This window comes from Taudactylus pleione, unplaced genomic scaffold (assembly GCF_031769625.1).
Source record: "Taudactylus pleione unplaced genomic scaffold, aTauple2 ptg000434l, whole genome shotgun sequence".
NCBI classification, from domain to species: Eukaryota; Metazoa; Chordata; class Amphibia; order Anura; family Myobatrachidae; genus Taudactylus; species Taudactylus pleione.
The window spans coordinates 3,617,798-3,637,600 of NW_028284836.1; the positions used below are offsets into that span (position 1 = coordinate 3,617,798).

The following is a 19,803-nucleotide window of genomic DNA, read 5'->3' on the forward strand; positions in this document are numbered from 1 at the left end:
TACACCCATGCCGCTGCTGAGCGTTGTCCCTTGTGGGGGGCACAGTGCCAGGTATTGCCTATAATTACACCCGTGCCACTGCAGAGCGTTGTCCCTTGCGGAGGCACAGTGCTGAGTATTGCCTATAATTACACCCGTGCCACTGCTGAGCGTTGTCCCTTGAGGGGGCACAGTGCCGGGTATTGCCTATAATTACTCCCATGCCGCTGCAGAGCGTTGTCCCTTTCGGGGGCACAGTGCTGAGTATTGCCTATAATTACACCCATGCCGCTGCTGAGCGTTGTCCCTTGCGGGGGGCACAGTGCCAGGTATTGCCTATAATTACACCCGTGCCGCTGCTGAGCGTTGTTCCCTGCGGGGGCACAGTGCCGCGTATTGCCTATAATTACACCCATGCCTTTCCCATGCCGGCAGTTCCCCCTCTCATTGCGCCCTCTCTCTCTTCCAGGGGCCACACGGTGAAAGCGGTGTGCGAGTCCTTCCACATGGCCAAGGATGCCGGGTTCAAGGTGGTGTCTCACATGATGCCGGATCTACCCAACGTGGGCCTGGAGCGAGATATCGAGCAGTTCATAGTAAGTAACCACAGATGAATGTGGATCTCCTTTGTGTGCTGCAACTATTACCATTCATCATATACGCGCATCTATTGGATGGGAATGTTATATATGTGACTATCTAAGACAGCAGAGCATGTACCCCAGAGTACACTGTCCATGCATTTGTTTTATCTCTGTACTCATTACACATACCATATACCAAGTCGCTGCACCCGCACGCTGCGCATTGTACTGAGCTAGGCTGTGCGGCGTCGCCCTCTTTCCAGTCCTATTCCGTGACCGATTTTCTGGAACGCTCCCAAATGTCCACAGTTAGCACCAGCACTGGTGAATTGGGGTGATTTCTCCCAATAATTGTATCCTGTGGTGATCATCTGCCAACCAGGAGCGAGGACTCACATTAATCAGCAGCGAGGACTCACATTAATCAGCAGCGAGGACTCACATTAATCAGCAGCGAGGACTCACATTAATCAGCAGCGAGGACTCACATTAATCAGCAGCGAGGACTCACATTAATCAGCAGCGAGGACTCACATTAATCAGCAGCGAGGACTCACATTAATCAGCAGCGAGGACTCACATTAATCAGCAGCGAGGACTCACATTAATCAGCAGCAGGGACTCACATTAATCAGCAGTAAGGACTCACATTAATCAGCAGCGAGGACTCACATTAATCAGCAGCGAGGACTCACATTAATCAGCAGCGAGGACTCACATTAATCAGCAGCGAGGACTCACATTAATCAGCAGCGAGGACTCACATTAATCAGCAGCAGGGACTCACATTAATCAGCAGTAAGGACTCACATTAATCAGCAGCAGGGACTCACATTAATCAGCAGCAGGGACTCACATTAATCAGCAGCGAGGACTCACATTAATCAGCAGCGAGGACTCACATTAATCAGCAGCAGGGACTCACATTAATCAGCAGTACAATAGTTTGAATCTAAACTGGGGTCTGATCACCTTTTTGTTCTCTTTCTTCATCAGTGTGCTCCTAGTCAGTGCCTTTTGCCAGCCAGATTATTAGTGTTTACAGCAGAACAGAGTATGTCAGGGCATGAGTGTGTGTATGTTGTGGGAGGCAGTGACCTGTCCACTGGTGCAATTATGTTACAGGGTCCCCAGCAGCACAGAGTATATCAGGAGATGAGTGAGGACAGGGCTGCATGTGACAGGGGCAGTGACATGATGTGAGGAGGGGAATGGAGGCAGCAGGAGCCACAGACTGAGAGTTATATAGTGGGAGGAGCAGGGTCCCCAGCAGCACAGAGTATATCAGGAGATGAGTGATGTGTCAGCGAGGACAGGGCTGCATGTGACAGGGGCAGTGACAGGACGTGAGGAGGGGAATGGAGACAGCAGGAAGCCACAGGCTGAGAGTTATATAGTGGGAGGAGCAGGGTCCCCAGCAGCACAGAGTATATCAGGAGATGAGTGATGTGTTAGTGAGGACAGAGCTGCATGTGACAGGGGCAGTGACATGATGTGGGGAGGGGAATGGAGGCAGCAGGAAGCCACAGGCTGAGAGTTATATAGTGGGAGGAGCAGGGTCCCCAGCAGCACAGAGTATATTAGGAGATGAGTGATGTGTTAGTGAGGACAGGGCTGCATGTGACAGGGGCAGTGACATGATGTGAGGAGGGGGGTGGAGGCAGCAGGAAGCCATAGACAGAGTTATATAGTGAAAGGAGAAGGGTCCCCAGCAGCACAGAATATAGCAGGAGATTTGTGTTGTATTAGTTGGGGCATGACGTGAGTCTCCTGCAACACTGATACAGGGAGATTGCAGTGTTTAAACACATCACATACTTGCTCCATATCTGCGTGCTGGGAAAACAATGTGCACGCTTGCCCTATGAATGGTTTGCTGCCAGTCATTCTCATCATCCATGCGTTCTTGCACCTGCCCTATCCTAGGTGCAATAGATACGCCTGGTAACGGACATTTTTGCACTTGCATCCAAAGTTGCATAAAAACTCCCTGACGACTATCTGTCGCCTTCATAATGCGCAGTGGGAGGTGATTTGCCCGTCTTAGGGATCCTGGCTGCAGGAGTGCGCCCTCAGGTGGTGATGCCAGGGAATACCAGCTTTCATGCTTCACAGGTTTATGTAGAATGTACAGTGTAATCTGTGCCCTTATCATTAGACACTGGCACATGGCTACTCTCAGTGCTGCCACATATGGTGGGGGGCAGGCTGCCGGTTGTCGAATGCTGCCAGGTGATTGGTCGCTTGGGCAAGAAAAGCGTTACGGTAGGAGAAAGAAGGGCAGCGGATTACATTCTACTAAGTGCGTGCCGGAAATATACCTGTTAATTAGCGATTTTGCAATTAGTATCACACAACACATTACAACTTTGATATTTGTCTGTGGGGCAGTGTTCCCTATATTTTGCCCTTCGCCTCTGCGTAGCTGCTCAGTGTGGCTGCCCGGTTAGATTACGGAGCAGCAAGTGTCTCTTTCCCTTTGCTTGCGCTCGGAACGTGTTATAGACAGTGTTTATGGCTCTTCCGGCGTCGTCCGCGTCGCTGTGTTTTCTTCCTGTAATCCCGGTGAGTCAGCAGCCCCCCGATCCCTCCCCCCAGTAAATGGGAATTATACGGTGAATGGCTGTGAGCGCTCGTGGTGCCACAGATAAGATAATTAAAGTAATAGTTTAAATAAATCCCAGACTGGCCGAGACACGATTAATGGGTCTCTCGCCGGACCTGACACCTCATTCCCCAGAACGCGATAAACTCTTCCTCCGTTCCGCAGCACTGCAAGACGGGGGGTGACCTGCCTGAAGGGTGGGCGCTCATTAATCACCCTTTCCGTGACAGCTGCAGAATGGTGCCCAGGAAACAGAAGTCAATACGGGGATGCTGTTTACAGGAGGGAACTTCCAGATGGAAGTGCTCTTCTCGTCACCGCTGTTATCTCATCATTACCCAGCACAGTCAGCAATGTCCCAGCCCTGCCATTAGGTCCAACGGTGACCTTGCTTTACTGCTGCTGTATCTGTCCCCGCTCAGAGCATTGTCCTGCCTTTCTCTGGCGTCCCCTTAGTGCAGCCCGTATGTGCAATGCTGCTGTGTATGTTATATGCTGTTTATTAAAGCGTAGGCATATTGCACTACAGTAGTCATTACGGTGTGTATGTATGTTGAGGATTGTTGCATATATTAATGTTACTGTGTTATGTAACGTACAGTCATGTCCGGTAAATCTCTTTATGATCTAAAATATATAATTTATTATTATTACTATGTTACTGACATAGCGCAGCTATATTCTGCACAGAGAATAATCATTCACATCAGGCTCGCACGCTAGGGGATGTTTAGTCAGTAGTCCTTTATCCTACCAGTCTTTGTACTATGGGGAGTCGCCCGGAGGAACCCTACAACAAGCACAGGGACCCTGGTCGGAATGGAACCCATTAGCCCAACGCTGTGAGACCGTGGTATATTAATTTGACTTCCTTCAGATGATTAATTCATCAAATACAGTACCGCGTCCCGTATCACTCCACTCAGCGCAGTCCACCGAAGATCTCCAGGGAAACAGATGAAGCGGTGGGTTTGCAAGACCGCCAGAATTTCAGAGTTTTTTCCCAGCAGTTTTGTATCCTGTCGAAAATTATTCAGGTGAAAACCGCCATGGAACCGCACTTAAATACCAAAACCACCGCCCTGTTTCTTCCCCATTGTAAGTATATTAACCATCAGATTTGCCAAATGTCGGTCTTTGAGAAAAACAACCAAGCGCGCATTCATTGTAATGGGAATGACGGGCTTTATGGCAGCGTAGTAGTTGTTTTTCTGTTTTCTTGTTGGCAGGACGTAGCTGCCGTCCCAGTGGCATTGTTGGGCACTATAGCGAGGAAGCCCCATGCTGTGTGATCAACCCTTCTATATTGGCACCACTGTCCTTCAATTTTGTTTTTTTTTCCCCCGCTACTAACCTAGGCCTCAATGCCAATGCTGGCTACAACTACAAGTTACGGAAGCCCCATGCGCTTTCAAGATTATCCAGATCCAAAACTGTTACAGCTTTGTGATGGAAATGGCTTTTGAGAATAGACAGGGATCGGTGTCAGGTTCAGTTTACAAAGTTAAAATAACTTCCTAAGGGATGGGTGCAGTATGGTTGTCCGGTCTCTCCCGTCGTCAGCGCACAGGAGGCACATTAGAATACAGGAGGCAGGGAGGCACAATCCTGCCTCCCATCATTAGAATACAGGAGGCAGGGAGGCACAATCATGTCTCCCATCATTAGAATACAGGAGGCAGGGAGGCACAATCCTGCCTCCCATCATCAGAATACAGGGGGCAGGGAAGCCCACACCTCCTCCAATCCTAAAACGTGCCTGGGTCCTATCATGCCATTTGGAGGGATGAGGAACCTATATACTATCCAAACCGCTTGGCGCTCCCGACAGGACAAAACCAGCCTAGGGCTATGTAACTCCTAACAATTAATTAATGATGCTTTTAAATCTTCTGTCTGTAAGTACTATAAGTCCGATACCAACCTATTTTTTTTTTTTCAATGCTAAGAATGGCCAGAAAGAAAATAAAATCCAACTTTTCTAATGCTCCAAAGTAGTGAGGCTGTGTTAGAGCATTAGATCCGCAGTTACAGAGTGTGAATAATTTCTCTACATTCATAGAATTCTCAGGGGTCTATTTTATTGTGCTCAGCTTCTAGTGCTCACACTCACTGATGCCTTTGAAAGGTAATCACACTCATCAGACAAAGCTACTGTCAGAATTATATTTAATGTTAGCACAAGAAGATATAAAGTAGAATATGTTCTGGGAAATGAATTATAACCACTTCAACAGCTTGTCCGCTGCTGGCTGACGTACTCCCACACTCTGCAGTGTAGAAATGTTCTGCGTCCCGCAAACTCCTAGACTGTGACATTCTGCTGTGACCTGAGCGGAACGCTGGACTGACAGCCCTCACTCATTCCCATCTGCCACAGTTAATCATTTTTATAAATTGTTCTGAGAGAATGTACAGTATCTGTCCTTTGTCATCCGGCTGACTTATTTTCTCTGTGCTATCGCTCACCACGTTTTCTTTCTTTCTTTTTCAGTCCAATGTTTTCTTCTTTTATCGTCTGTGTATATCGATGTCTCTGGTGCTGGTTCTGAATCGCACATAGGGACTTATTTAGCATCGATCGGAATTGCAATGCTGCCTGCGTTGCAATTCCGGCCTTGCTGTTATGCAAATGCGGCGTGAGGTTTATGACTCCTCCTGCTGCCTTTGTGATCCCACCACTGCCACCGAGGGTCGCAGCCTGGGATCCCCATCGCGACCATCGACCGCGCCGGGCTGTCGGCCAGCTTAGTAAGCCTCAGCTTACTAAGACGATGCAGTCCCTGGCCTTGCCACTCCCGGTAAACGGGGTGGACCCGCCCCTGTTTCCGGGAGCGCCGTCCGACCCTGCCCCAGCGCAGCCCCTTAAATGCCTCTGCTTACCAATCAGGCAGAGGTATCGAAGGGACTGCGTGAGACTACGCAGGACCCATTCTGCACACTCGCATAATGGGTCCTGCGCACGCGCAGATTCCCGATGATCAGGAATCTGCGTACAGCAATTGCACTTGCGTGCAATGCTGATTCAGCCCCCTAGTGCCGATATTTGCGCAGATGGTCGATGCTTTTTTATCTATGGCGCCAACGTGACGATAGCATGACTCGTGCTACTGCTGGATCACCTCTGGGGCACTTAGGCCCTCATTCAGAGCCGTTCGCTATTTGCGGTCGTTCGTTTAAAAACAAGGGGTGGCTATTCAAATGATCCGTACGCACATTGCAGTCTGTTCACACCTCTAAGTCTGAACGAACGAGCAAAACATACGCTCGTTTATTTGTTAAAAACGCCCCCTGGCCGCTCGCACCATACGTCATGTCCGCTATTTATTAGATTAATCGAGTACATCGACCAGCGTATGAACTGCTCGCTATTCTTGTGGTTGGTGTTTGCTACCACAAATTTGCGAGCAGTTCTGGCTCTAAAATAACCCAGTGACGTGGTCATTGACGCTGCTGTTTTAAATATACACACCCATAAAACGCCCGTTTTGACCTTTAAGCACGCCTGCGTTCGGATCTCCACTCCCCATTTTCAAGCACCTTCCCCTGTTACCACCCACATACGCCTCATTCTGTCACTCAAAATAGCAGGCACTCGCTATATAGCGTACAAACGATTTTCGGCCGCACTGACTGGTTCGCGCATGCGTACTAAAAAGCGTACGCATGCGCAGATGTGCAAACATCGCTCGGAACGAGCGTACTGCCGCTAACGAGCGGCTCTGAATGAGGGCCTTAGTTCCGTGTTTAGGATAACAGCGCTATATTGTGTGGTGGAAGCACATTGGGTCACACGGGGTACCAGAGAAGACCAGCGCAGAAAAGAAGACTGTCCTCATAAAATCTATAGTTAGGCACACACTTACAGATGTGCGTACCCCAACGGGCAGACATATCTAGAGGCCGGTACACATTACACGATCTGGTGCCCGACCACTCGATATGTCTGGCATCGGCTCTATCCACTGTGCCGGCAGTTGGGTAGTTATGTCGCCCTACATGCAGGCCGACAGAACGACCCCGATGGATGACCTGCGGGATAGCGCGTGGTTGTCCATAGTGGGTACTCATTTGCCGATGTGGACGATATATCGGGCCAGTCTGCCGGATCGGGTGACGTATTGTCTAATGTGTACCCGCCTTATCATTTCTGTAGGATTTAATCCCATGGACGCCTGCTGTCCTGACTTTAGAAGGGGGTCCCCTCCTCTCTGATGATTTGGGGAGAGTGAAAGTTACAGAACCCCCAGACCAGTACATTAGTGAATCTCCCTCCCCCGCCCTCATTACTAGTGCAGGAGAGCTTTCCGCAAGTCCCCGGCTCCCAGCTGCAGTAATGGTAGGGGGCTCCTGATAGGACAAGTAATAGATACACTTGGGCTTCTCATACAGGTCACTCGCCCAGCGTGGCCACTACACATTTATTGGCAAAAGTAGCTTTATTCATTTTTTTTTTCCCCCGGATTATGACAGTGACTACTTCTATGGTAATAAGTCGATTCGGTAATAGCTCATTGTTTGCATAGTCTTCCCTATAATGCCTTTGATTTCCCCGAGAAGTCTTCCGCCAGGTGTGTTTATCCTCTTTCAGTACAATAGTTTGGAGGTTTTGGCTGAATAGCCAGAGATATATCCCGGTCAGATCTTTGGTTTATGACATCACTGAGGATAAGATCCGGTGCACAAACGTTTTTCCGGTACCGGGCAAAGAGGTGACCATACACTATACAGATGGATATCACAAAGCCGTGGCCTCGGGCTGGACGCAGTTTGGCGCAGAATTATTGTTTCACTGGTCCTGTTATTTGGTCATCACCATTATCAGATCTCTATCCCGTGTGCTGGAACGTTCTGGCCGGAGTAGAGATCCACCGCTGGCTAATTTGTTACATTTTCTGCCCCCTTGTTGAGTTCATACATTGAAATATGTGCGTTGATCGTACCTGTCACTTGGAACAGTCCTGATTTTTTGGGGGGCCACAAGTGACTTGGGCTACTGGAAAGGGGATGTTTCCTTGCCAGATCCGAGATGTGGCCTATTGGGTTGTAGGTTGGGGTGGATCCGGGATGTGGCCTATTGGGTTGTAGGTTGGGGTGGATCCGGGATGTGGCCTATTGGGTTGTAGGTTGGGGTGGATCCGGGATGTGGTCTATTGGGTTATAGGTTGGGGTGGATCCGGGATGTGGCCTATTTTGTCCCAATTTTCCACTCAGGAATGTTGTGTATTCATGGTATTCTGAGGAGAAAGGGGGAGCAACTAGATATTACTCCCCATTATTATAATGTGGCCACACGTGTAAAGGTCCACATAAATCTGCGGCGGTTCGGCGCGATGTTGTGATCGGATCGGAACACCATCGATGTTCCGCGATCCGTCGCAGGGTTGGTGAAATTTGACATGTTAAATTTCACCGATGTGCCGATCACGATCATTTATTAATCGTGATTGGCAGATCTGTGAAATCCAACATGTTGGATCTCACCGACCCTCTGATGCCGTGTTGCAGGATCGTTCCATTACGGTGATCCATCGCAGATGTATGGGGGGATCATATATATCATCGGAGGGTCTATTTTGAAGTCACAGGTACAGTATCCGATCTAGTTATAGGTTCTCATTCACAATGGCTACATGACGCGCTAGTATTCCTTCCTTGGGTCCTCACTCAGCTCCATCAAACTTTAGGCTTGTGTAAACGGGTCCTACTTTAGAGTGATGTGAGATAGAGACGGTCCTCCTTAGACGTATCGGCGCTGGGGAAGGCAGTGCGCACGTTCATATCACATTAATGTGGATCAGTGACCGTTACTGCTGGTGTTGGGATACCGCTATATAACAAAATCCACGTGTAGCGTTGTAATCGCCGGCCAGGGACTCTGTAATGAGACACTGGCTCCCTATGGGTAAATCTGCCCCCCCGTTTTTCGGTATGATTTATGTCTGTGAAGCTATAAACTAGACTGACACATTAACAGCACAAGCAGCAATAATAATAAATGGCCTGTTTATCCTCCGAGCCCATCAGGAGATAGGAATTGATGGGTTGATCTGTGTTCTGTACGGAGGATTGTGCACATTAATAATATTATCCTTTATTTATATGGTGCCACAAGGGGTTCACAGCGCCTTACAAAGTACTTGACAAACTTCGGGTTGCGGAAAGTACCTGCTGCAAATCAAGCTTATGAAACCGGCAGCTGGCCTGTACTGCTGGGACTTCTAGTTCCACGGCGGATAATGAGCCATAAATTTGCTCTTCTTCGGAAGTAGCTGAACAAGTCCGTAGCCAAGAAACACAGACTAAAACACAGTTACTCAGAAGACCTAAAGTGTCAAGTCACAAAGTAACAGAATTATTTATTTAGGGTTCTTTACCCATGTTTCTTTTGCATCCCATAAATACGATTTAATACTATTTGTGCCTAGTCCCAGTATTGTGCACGCTGCATTCCGGGAGCTTCCTGGGTTTAGGTCGGAATCGAAGACACGTTCATGGTAAGGAGCAATGGTCTGTATAATTCCAGCCCTTCCAGCTCCGTCTGATCTGCATTATTTATCTATTACTTATGTGTGTATTCTAGCAGGCTGGGGAAGGGGCCAGCACTCAGGAGTGAGTGATCTTATGTAGTGTATAACCTCACTTGTTATGTGATCTTTCCCTTGTCGTACATGCCTGTAGGATACGTTCAGCTGCAGAAATAAGATGCATTCTGCTTTACGTCTGCAGGAGTTTTTTGAAAACCCGGCTTTCCGGCCAGATGGAATGAAGCTCTATCCGACGCTCGTCATCCGAGGAACCGGACTGTATGAGCTCTGGAAAACTGGCAGGTACCGAAGTTATTCTCCAAGCACCCTGGTAGACTTGGTGGCGAGAATCCTGGCACTTGTTCCTCCATGGACAAGAGTTTACCGGGTACAAAGGTAAGTTTTAAAACACAGGAAAAAAAAACAAAGTCTCATGTTGATAGTAACATTGTGCTATTTACTGCCCTTAATGTGGGCAATGTACGTCATGATGTGCAGTATTCCCTGCATGGGATCAGTGCTCGCTTGCCGACTCTCCCCAAACGTCCGGGAGAGTGCCGAACTTCAGGGGGACTTTTGTGAAGTCCCAAAAGAGTGGGACTGCCCCTATCTACACAATTTGCTTTGAACGCCATCATTGTTGCCCCATCCATCACTGTAAAATGCTGCAAATTGCAGTGACGGGCAAAACCATGATGCCACAAGTGCACACTGGATAAGGCTGCCCCTTGTGAGACTCTCTGAGGGAGCTTTTTAGTGGTCTACAAGTGTGAATCACTATGGTAACCAACAAGATCCTAATTAGTGTATATGCACAGGTTAGAGCAATTCACTGGGAAACATGTAGCACAAACTGAGGGATAGAGGAAGTGATGACATCAACAGAGAGACCTGTCTAACAAAGACCAGTGACATCACACAGTATGCACTGGTGATGTCACTATTTTCTAATTGTCTGTAACAGAAAAATAAAACAAAGTTGATGACGTTTCCTATTATATTAAATCCTGTTGCCGTACACAGTCAATGTAAAAGTGGTCTAGACTCTGACCTCTCCCCAATATATATATGCACACTTATATACCAGTGTTTATACCATATTTCTTGGCATCTCCTGTGGGAATGGCTGATTCTGCACCTGGCCGTCAGGGTGTAGCAGTAAATCACTATGGACATATAATGCTGGCTACCCTGAGTGTATAGAAAATAGGAGATGTGGGAGGCGTTTCACCTGTGCGCGGCGTGGGGGAAGATGCTGCGGTGCACTGTCGCGTTTCGCAGGCACATACAGCGAAGATGTGACCGGTAACCATATGACCGTGCTGTAAATCACAAGCTGAATAATAGAGACTATTGGATTCTGAGAGAGGTAGTAACCATTAAACCATTAAACAGATCCATTTAGTAGACTGAGCGCTGGGGACAATGGCCGCCGTACACGGGTACATTACTCCCCTATTACATTTAACTGTGAATATCCCGGAAGACGTTCTCTGTTCTCTTCCCCCCATCTGTGGCTTTTTATTGCTGCTTTAACGTCTAACTCGGGGATGGTTGTAATGTCCTATAGAGCATTGCCTGTGAATGGGGTGATGGTACCACTGAAGCTGGAGGGTGGCGTTAGATTTGCCCAGCTGGTAATAACGCCACGTCAGAAGTTCAGTCGTCGTATCCAGGGTTGCAGGTTGCAGTTACTGTGAGTTGTGCTGAGCACAAGACCATAGACCTCTCAGTGATCGTATAGTGATCATTGCTCCCTGGTGCATGTCATTCTGGCTCTCCTGAGCCTCTGATTGGTGGGATTATTGTCTCTGTTCCAAATTGCGGCCCGGAGCAGTAAATAAGTAAACAGAAGGTGTAAGGGATCAAAGGCGATACAGATATAGACAATCTGAAAAATGAATGATGGAGTACGGGAATCTGGACTGATACAAGCATTAACAAATAATGTAAGTATACGCCTAATAACAGTGATTTATACTTGAACCACAGGTCGTCACCCCAAGCAACGATTCTATTAGCTTGATAGATATTCTCGATGGTGGTCAATGCATAAAAGAAAAAACAACAACAAAAGCACCGATGTGTAATAACGTCATGAAAACAAGTCAAATTTCCTTCTGTGTGTATAAACGAAGCCGAGCGGCGAGGTAGATTCTCCCGGAGCTAGAATAGATCCTCGCCACCGCTAATATAAGATCCCTTACACTTTCTGTTGACTTATTTACTGTTTCTTAACCTGATTGGGCAGACACATTGATCTACTGCGCCAGAAATCACTAAAAAATCACTAAAAAAATATAAAATGTTATTATTGAACAGCCCGGAGCAGCGTTTCTCCGTCTTGTTACCTGTTCTGACGCTCCGATTGCACATGAAACCGCAGCTGGAGGGATGTAAATTGAATACCCCTTGATACGCATAAATCATGACCCCGGTTGGCATCACCCATGTCAGATCCCTTTCTGCTAAGGAACTATTAATTACAGCGTTAGCTGTGTATGACCTAATGCCCATGTATAAGTGAATAAATGATAGATGTAACCTCTCAGGCGCTGAGGTCGTGTCTGTACGCTGTGAGAGTTCCCTGTGTGACCGTACATTGCATTTCCCTGTCCCTACGCCAGAGCTTGTTCTCGCCTCCATGTTGAAGACTGATTTGCTTCCATGTGAAATACAAGTGACCGGTTAGTTGAGCAGGATTTATTTTCCTCGCCGCCTTCCGCAGCTGGACTAAGATGAGTGACCGGCTCTCTGGCCGCTGACAAATGGCCGCAGATCTTTGTTACATGAGGTGACCCCCCCTGACACCTTTCCCATAGTGCGGTGTGCGAGTCTGTCAGCGGCCATTCCTTAGTGTGGCTGCTTAATGCTTTACGGGCACCATAAACTATGCAATTTGCGTTCCAGTACGTCCTGGTGACGCGGTAACGGAAACACTTAAACAAATGACTGTTTCTTAGGTGTTATCACTTCCATTTTACTGTTTTATTTCATCCATTGCACCCAGAGGTGTCCTAGTGGGGTGGGGTTAGGGGGAGCTGAGGAACCATGAGGTAAAGTGCTGCCTGAGCTCACTAATAGCAGAAGGTATTCGCATTCCCAGTGTTACTTTATACAAGCCAGTATTACCTCACAGAATGGAAGAGTGAGGGACCTGACCGTATACCTGGAACTGTGGCCGGAGTCATGCATAGAAACCCTATCGCCCATAACATTAAAAGCACCTGCCTGCATAATATTGTGTAGGTCCTCCTCATGCCATAGTTACAGCTCTGAACCATGTTGGCATGGACTCCGCAAGGCCTGTGACGGTGCTCTGCGGTATCTGGCACCAAGACGGTAGCAGCAGATCCTGTGAGGTGCGAGGTGGGTCCTCCGTGGCTCGGGCTTGTTTTTCCAGCACATCCCACGGGCGCTCGATCGGCTTCAGATCTGTGGAGTTTGGAGGCCAAGTCCACACTTTGGGCTCTTTGTCATGTTCCTGATGGCCTGTAGGAAGGATGTATGATTGAACTCTTGTACAGAGTGGACATGTTTATATAAATGTGACTGCGTTTTCCCCATTACCTGTGTGTGCGGACCCTACCTATCTGCCATCTAGGCAGGTACAGTACATTAATGGACCTTGGACCGTATTATGACTTTTGGGCGGTGATCAGCAAAGGGCGCACGACAGAGCTATTCAAGTTGTTTTGCTAATCGGGTGCGATTGTATTATATATCTCGCTTGTCACGCCGTAAATTCACAGGGTCTTAGCGGCCAGGGTTTAGTGCCCAAATACCTGACTCTTTGTGGATTTCTGTTCGCCACAGGGTGCAAGCAGAAATCTGGGCACTCGCGGCCGATCGGAGCAACAATTGAATTGCTCCGTTGGGCACCCATTATTAACGGGCGCGCACAGAACAATTAAATTACCCCTTACAGTATGTCTGTATGGAGTGCTGACTCTTACCAACAAATTTAGCTAAACCATAATGAACTCTCATACATCATCTGCATTAATACAATCAAAGAACATCATTTGTTTAATGACAAAATATATATGTGTGTGTATATATATATATATATATATATATATATATATATACTGTCCAAATGTAAAGTGTCTCGTGATCTCCTCATTACAGGTTGGCTGCAGACCTTGTATAAATCACACCGAATACATAACCTGAAATACGGAACACACAAGGGCGCCTCCTAGTGCAGAAGTGTATTACTGTAAATATACCACACTCCCTAGGGTGTGAACCCTCATGATATTTCCTCTTGATAAATACACTACCCAATAATAAGTTATTAATCTTTGCTCACTGGCAAAGGTGGTTATAGCCAGATCCTGGTTGGCACCTTTAGGTCCCGATATTATGGTTTGGAAATCCCTTGTCAGTCCCACAGGGTCTCATGAAAAATACAGGTATCTTAGTGTTCATTCTAGCACCCTGCACCTGTCACACAGTCCCGTGCAGTTCCTCTATCCTGCCTGGGGGTGTCACTCTCTGCTCTGGTGCTTCTAGCACCCTTGGCGGATGCAACAAACTGCTGAGCTATAAACGTGAGTGTGCTAGAAGCACCAGAGCAGAGAGCGACACCCCAGGCAGGATAGAGTAACTACACGGGCCTGTTTGACAGAATTTGGAACAGATGGCTCCAACTATTACAAAGCACCTGGTGGTTCCCAATGATTACCTATATGATTTCATTACTCTGTTGCTGCTTTTACATTAATGCGTTTTTGCCTTATACGGTGATAAGTCCCCCCACCCTGTTCTTACAGTCGCTTTTTGTAATGTATACATTTGTGTTATGTAACATCATATTGCCGATATTTGTCTCTGACTTTTTTGTACTTGCTACTGTGCTGTGTATTATGCTCTGAGATCTCATTTTGTTATACATATGTGATGGACATTTTCTATATATGTCAACTTACTAAAAATAAAACCCAAATAAACACACAGCGTAATCCTTTTTCAACATATGCATATTGGCCAAAAATAGGAATCACTGGTACAATAAGTATAAAATAGCAAGGCTGTGATTAAGAGGACATCAGCAAGCTATGTTATAAACCCAACGCGTTTCGTCCTGATGCAGAACCCTGGTGTCGCTCCTGAGGAAGCCTGAGTGACGCCAAGGATCTGGTCAGCAGGAAATGCGTTGGGCTCATAGCATAGCTGGCTGACGTCTTCCTTATCATTACTGGGATAAGCCTTGTTATTTATTCTAATATAGATAACACACACATAGTTCTGTACAGAAGAGCTGCTGATCCTAATTAAATTATTAGAAGCTCTTTTATACAGAAAGGCATTGTACAAGGGAATAATCCTGCCGCAGATGATTATGCCATTGAGTTCATTATCCTCATTATTAGGGTGAAACGCTCATTGAAGTGTAAATTGTGTTTCCCGAATCACATTGTTATTATAGCAGAGCGGGAGCCTCGGATGGAGACCGGTATATTACGGATAGACGCAGCGCTGGAATGTCGATTCAGGGGTTTATCTGATCGGAGGATTAGCAAGAAGTGAATGTTAAACTTTACAATTCTATAGATAAGATCAGGAGAATAAAACTGAGATTTACTAAAAGAAAAGCTTGGCCCTGCTACAAAGGAAGAGCTACGCGCCTCGCTCACCTAAGAGGCGCGAGGCACCTCCTTTGTCTGTATGCCATCATACCATGGATACCTGACCTTGTCACTGTTCGCGTGTTCTGTACAACACATCACGATGTTAGACCCAAGCGCGCATTATTTTATGAGTTCGTGGTTTTTTTTTAAATTTAATTTTTTACTCCTTTTTTTTAATTTTATAAATGTCTTAGTGTCTAGCAATGTGCGCTATGTTCCCTGCCGTGCCTGTACCATGTAGCAGTAAATGAATTATGTGACCTGACCCGCCGTAGCAATATACCAGGCGCTCGTCTGTACATAATACGTTACATCTTTTGCGATGCGGTATCCTAGGGCACAAAATATGTTCTTCTGAATGGGATGTGTGACTCTCAGGACCCTGCTCGCTTACACCCAGAAACATTTCCTGTTCCGGAAAATGACGGAGCACAAGATTTAATTTAGCCAACACGTGTAATACATCTCTTTGTGTCCACCCTGACATTACCCAGAAACTGTGATTACACCTCAACAAGTGCTGCAATGTAGATGTATTTCTGACCTCACTACTGCTAGTATGAGAGAGAGAGAAAGTCCTATATGAAATGTTTGCAGACAGCAGAGACAATTGGTTACTATATCATTGTGCACGCTGGACATGGGCATGCAGAGAGCACTAAGGGGTCTATTTACTAAGCCGTGAATGGAGGTAAAGTACCAGACAATCTGCTCCTATCATTTTCAAACACAGCCTGTGACATGGCAGTTAGGAGCTGATTGGCTGGTACTTTTTATCTCCATCAAGGCTTAGTAAATAGACCCCTGAGTCCTTTTAGACCGGTTTTCTCTCCATAGTGTATGACCTCGTGGGCCACTTTCACATTTTAATTGGGTGCCTGTGTGACACGTACCAAGTAGAACAAGGCATTCAGCCGTAAAATGTTGGACTGGGAAGATCCTTTTGAGATGTCAACTGTAGCATGGTGGAGGCTCCACACTCATGACCCTCCCAGGCCAATCCACTTCTCTTAATGGCTATGGCCACCAACAATTCTACATCAGTTTTACAGGAGTATCAGTAAAAGGCTCTTACCGCAACTACATTGCCCTTTCTACATGTCCTGACATGACTGGGGTGACCTATCTGACCTCCCCAATTCCACCCCTATGAGCGTCATACATGAATATTAGTGATGTGGAATACACCACCCATTAAATAGGACTGACATGGCCTCTTAACTTAAAGTGGTGGTACACAGCGGAGGAAGCCATCTTCTGCGCTCAACCATCAGTTCGTTAGTGACATCACTGAGGTACAAGATGGTTTGTGGCCTGAACCAATATTCAGCCCGCCATGTCACTAGTAAGTTGGCCTTGCCCACAAAACGTGTTCCTGTAGGTGTTTTGGCCACTTGTAGACGTTAAATGGTAGACCGGAAAAGCAGGAAGGGTCATCCGCCCCTTTCCCCTGCATTCTAACCATGGCCATTGATAGAGGCTTCGTCTTAACCCCAGGGCGATGAGCTTACCACGTCCTCTCTCTTTCCTTTGGTGAGGTTTAGGTCTTCCTTACGATTGACCCCAGCATTATGCTCTTCAATTGAAACCTGTTTTAGTTAAATAATGTCCCTGGAACTATTGTAGAGCACAGAAATAATTCTCTGCGTTCACACCATCCCCTCTCTGTATGTACCATTCGTCATGTACTCACAGCGATATTTATTCATTCATTTATCTTCCTCACCTACAACATCCCCTTGGTAAGATGTCCTTTGAAGTTCAAGTTGTATAAGATGACATAGATGCCTAATTAGTCCCGACTGTAGCTCTTTCCACTCCATTAGGGCTCTCAGATCCTTTTGTGTCGCCCAGGTGTTCAAAGCCTCCACCGAATGTGGTGTCTTACGCTACAAGTGTCCCCGAGAGTGGTTCAGCTGCAGAGAGAGACTGAGGCTGCGGCGGGCAAAGTGCCCATTCTCTTTCCTAATAGGACTGCCTCTAATCCTCTGGAAAGTGCAAGGCTCGCTGCCACTTTAATATTTGTCTCCATGTTTAAGTCTTTGAAATCTGTAATGGTGTCTATGTAATGATATTCACAAAGTTGGAACCTTAGATATGCCATTGTTTATCCATGTGCTAGCAGTGGATAATACGTTACCTCCAGAAGACTATTGTGGCTTTGTCGTACCCTCTTGCAACTTTTGTTCCTTGTGTGTTTTTTTGCTCTGTGTTTATAGCCTGCAATAGTTAATTTACCTATAATACTGCTGAGGCCTCATATAATAATTTACCAGGAGTGATTATTGAAGTATTGTCTTCAGCATGAGTAGATCATTCTCCTTCTCACTTTCAGAGACATTCCCATGCCCCTGGTAAGCTCTGGTGTGGAACATGGCAACCTGCGGGAGCTGGCGCTAGCCAGGATGAAGGATCTAGGCACAGAGGTAAGACGTTGGCCATTTATAATATAGAGGTAAGGAATGTTTTTGCATTACCGTCATTGATAATTCACATGGAGGGTGGCAGATTGTTGGAGGCTGCATTTTCCGGTTTTATTATTCAATTTGCTAAATTCAACAAATGGTATTTGCGCATTAAATTACACAGCAAGGTGCCCTGTTTGAGCTTGTACCTTGCAGAGGTGGGGGTAACTTTTCCAATAGAGAATAAGTGAGACGTGCAAATTGAGCAAGGGAAACCAAACGTGTGCCAGCGGTTCCTGTCTTCTGGCTGGCAGTGTTCTGAGATGCTACAAGCAGACACTCTTATGGTGCAGAAGTGGGTGTGTATAATAGATCTACATGAAAAAGGTCGACAATGTCTTGATAGACACCAGACGTTAGACAGACAAATGGTCGACACATGATTTTTTTTTGTGTGTCTTTTCTAACCAGAATCTTCACCGTAACCCTCCCCTTGGTCCCTAACCGTCCTTTCTAGTGCCTAACCCTCCTGTCAGTGCCTAACCCTCCCACCTGGTGCCTAACCCTAACCATCCTTTCTAGTGCCTAACCGTCCTTTCTAGTGCCTAACCCTCCTGTCAGTGCCTAACCCTAACCATCCTTTCTAGTGCCTAACCGTCCTTTCTAGTGCCTAACCCTCCTGTCAGTGCCTAACCCTAACCATCCTTTCTAGTGCCTAACCCTCCTGTCAGTGCCTAACCCTAACCAAACTTTCTAGTGCTTAACCCTCCTGTCAGTGCCTAACCCTAACCGTCCTTTCTAGTGCCTAACCATCCTGTCAGTGCCTAACCGTCCTTTCTAGTGCCTAACCCTCCTGTCAGTGCCTAACCCTAACCGTCCTTTCTAGTGCCTAACCCTACTGTCAGTGCCTTACCCTAACCATCCTTTCTAGTGCCTAACCCTAATCGTCCTTTCTAGTGCCTAACCCTCCTGTCAGTGCCTAACCCTCCCACCTGGTGCCTAACCCTAACCGTCCTTTCTAGTGCCTAACCCTCCTGTCAGTGCCTAACCCTAACCGTCCTTTCTAGTACCTAACCCTAATTGTCCTTTCTAGTGCCTAACCCTCCCACCTGGTGTCTAACCCTAACCGTCCTTTCTAGTGCCTAACCCTCCTGTCAGTGCCTAACCCTAACCGTCCTTTCTAGTACCTAACCCTAATTGTCCTTTCTAGTGCCTAACCCTCCCACCTGGTGCCTAACCCTAACCGTCCTTTCTAGTGCCTAACCCTCCTGTCAGTGCCTAACCCTAACCGTCCTTTCTAGTACCTAACCCTAATTGTCCTTTCTAGTGCCTAACCCTCCCACCTGGTGCCTAACCCTAACCGTCCTTTCTAGTGCCTAAGCCTCCCACCTGGTGCCTAACCCTAACCGTCGGGGTAATTGCCTAACCCTAACAAAAATATAAAAAATGTATTGACCATTTGTGTGTCGACCATTTTAATGACGTGCTTTTGAACCTGTCGACCATTTGTATATTTGACATTTAGTGTCGACCTTTGCCCCTGTCGACCTATTGTCTGTCTAACATCTGGTGTCTATCTAGACACTATTGATCTTTTTCATGTAGATCTATAGTCCGGCATCCTGTAGGAGTAGCAGAGTCAGACTCTGCGACTGTATTTATTATACTACCTGATGGACAGGGGTGGTAAAAGGGGCAGAGGGGTATACTGAGGCGACAGGGTGGGTGTGTTACCCCGGAGACCTGCGGTAGCATTAGCCAAGGAGATTACTGAGTCAATTGGCTGGGCGTTACCCATAGGGGGGGTCTGTTACAGAGAGGCATCACTGAGTTGGCGGGAGGTGGCCTGTTATCCAGGTTGGTTACTGAGGTGGCAGGGCTGGTGCATTACCCATAGGGGAGGTCTGTTACAGAGAGGCATCACTGAGTTGGCGGGAGGTGGCCTGTTATCCAGGTTGGTTACTGAGGTGGGGCAGCTGGTGCATTACACAGAGGGAAGGTCTGTTACAGAGAGGCATCACTGAGTTGGCGTGGGTGGCATTTTATCCAGGTTGATTACTGAGGTGG

The 19,803-nt window shown here is 47.0% G+C and overlaps 1 protein-coding gene across 1 annotated transcript in view; it reads left to right on the plus strand.

Moving 5' to 3' along the window:
* The window catches only part of ELP3 (elongator acetyltransferase complex subunit 3), a 145,993-nt gene that overhangs the window by 91,780 nt on the left and 34,410 nt on the right, over positions 1–19,803 (plus strand). The window contains exons 9-11 of the mRNA XM_088447560.1: positions 449–575; positions 9,898–10,091; positions 17,667–17,757. Coding sequence (XP_088303686.1) covers positions 449–575; positions 9,898–10,091; positions 17,667–17,757 — 412 coding nt within the window. The remainder of the gene's footprint in view (positions 1–448; positions 576–9,897; positions 10,092–17,666; positions 17,758–19,803) is intronic.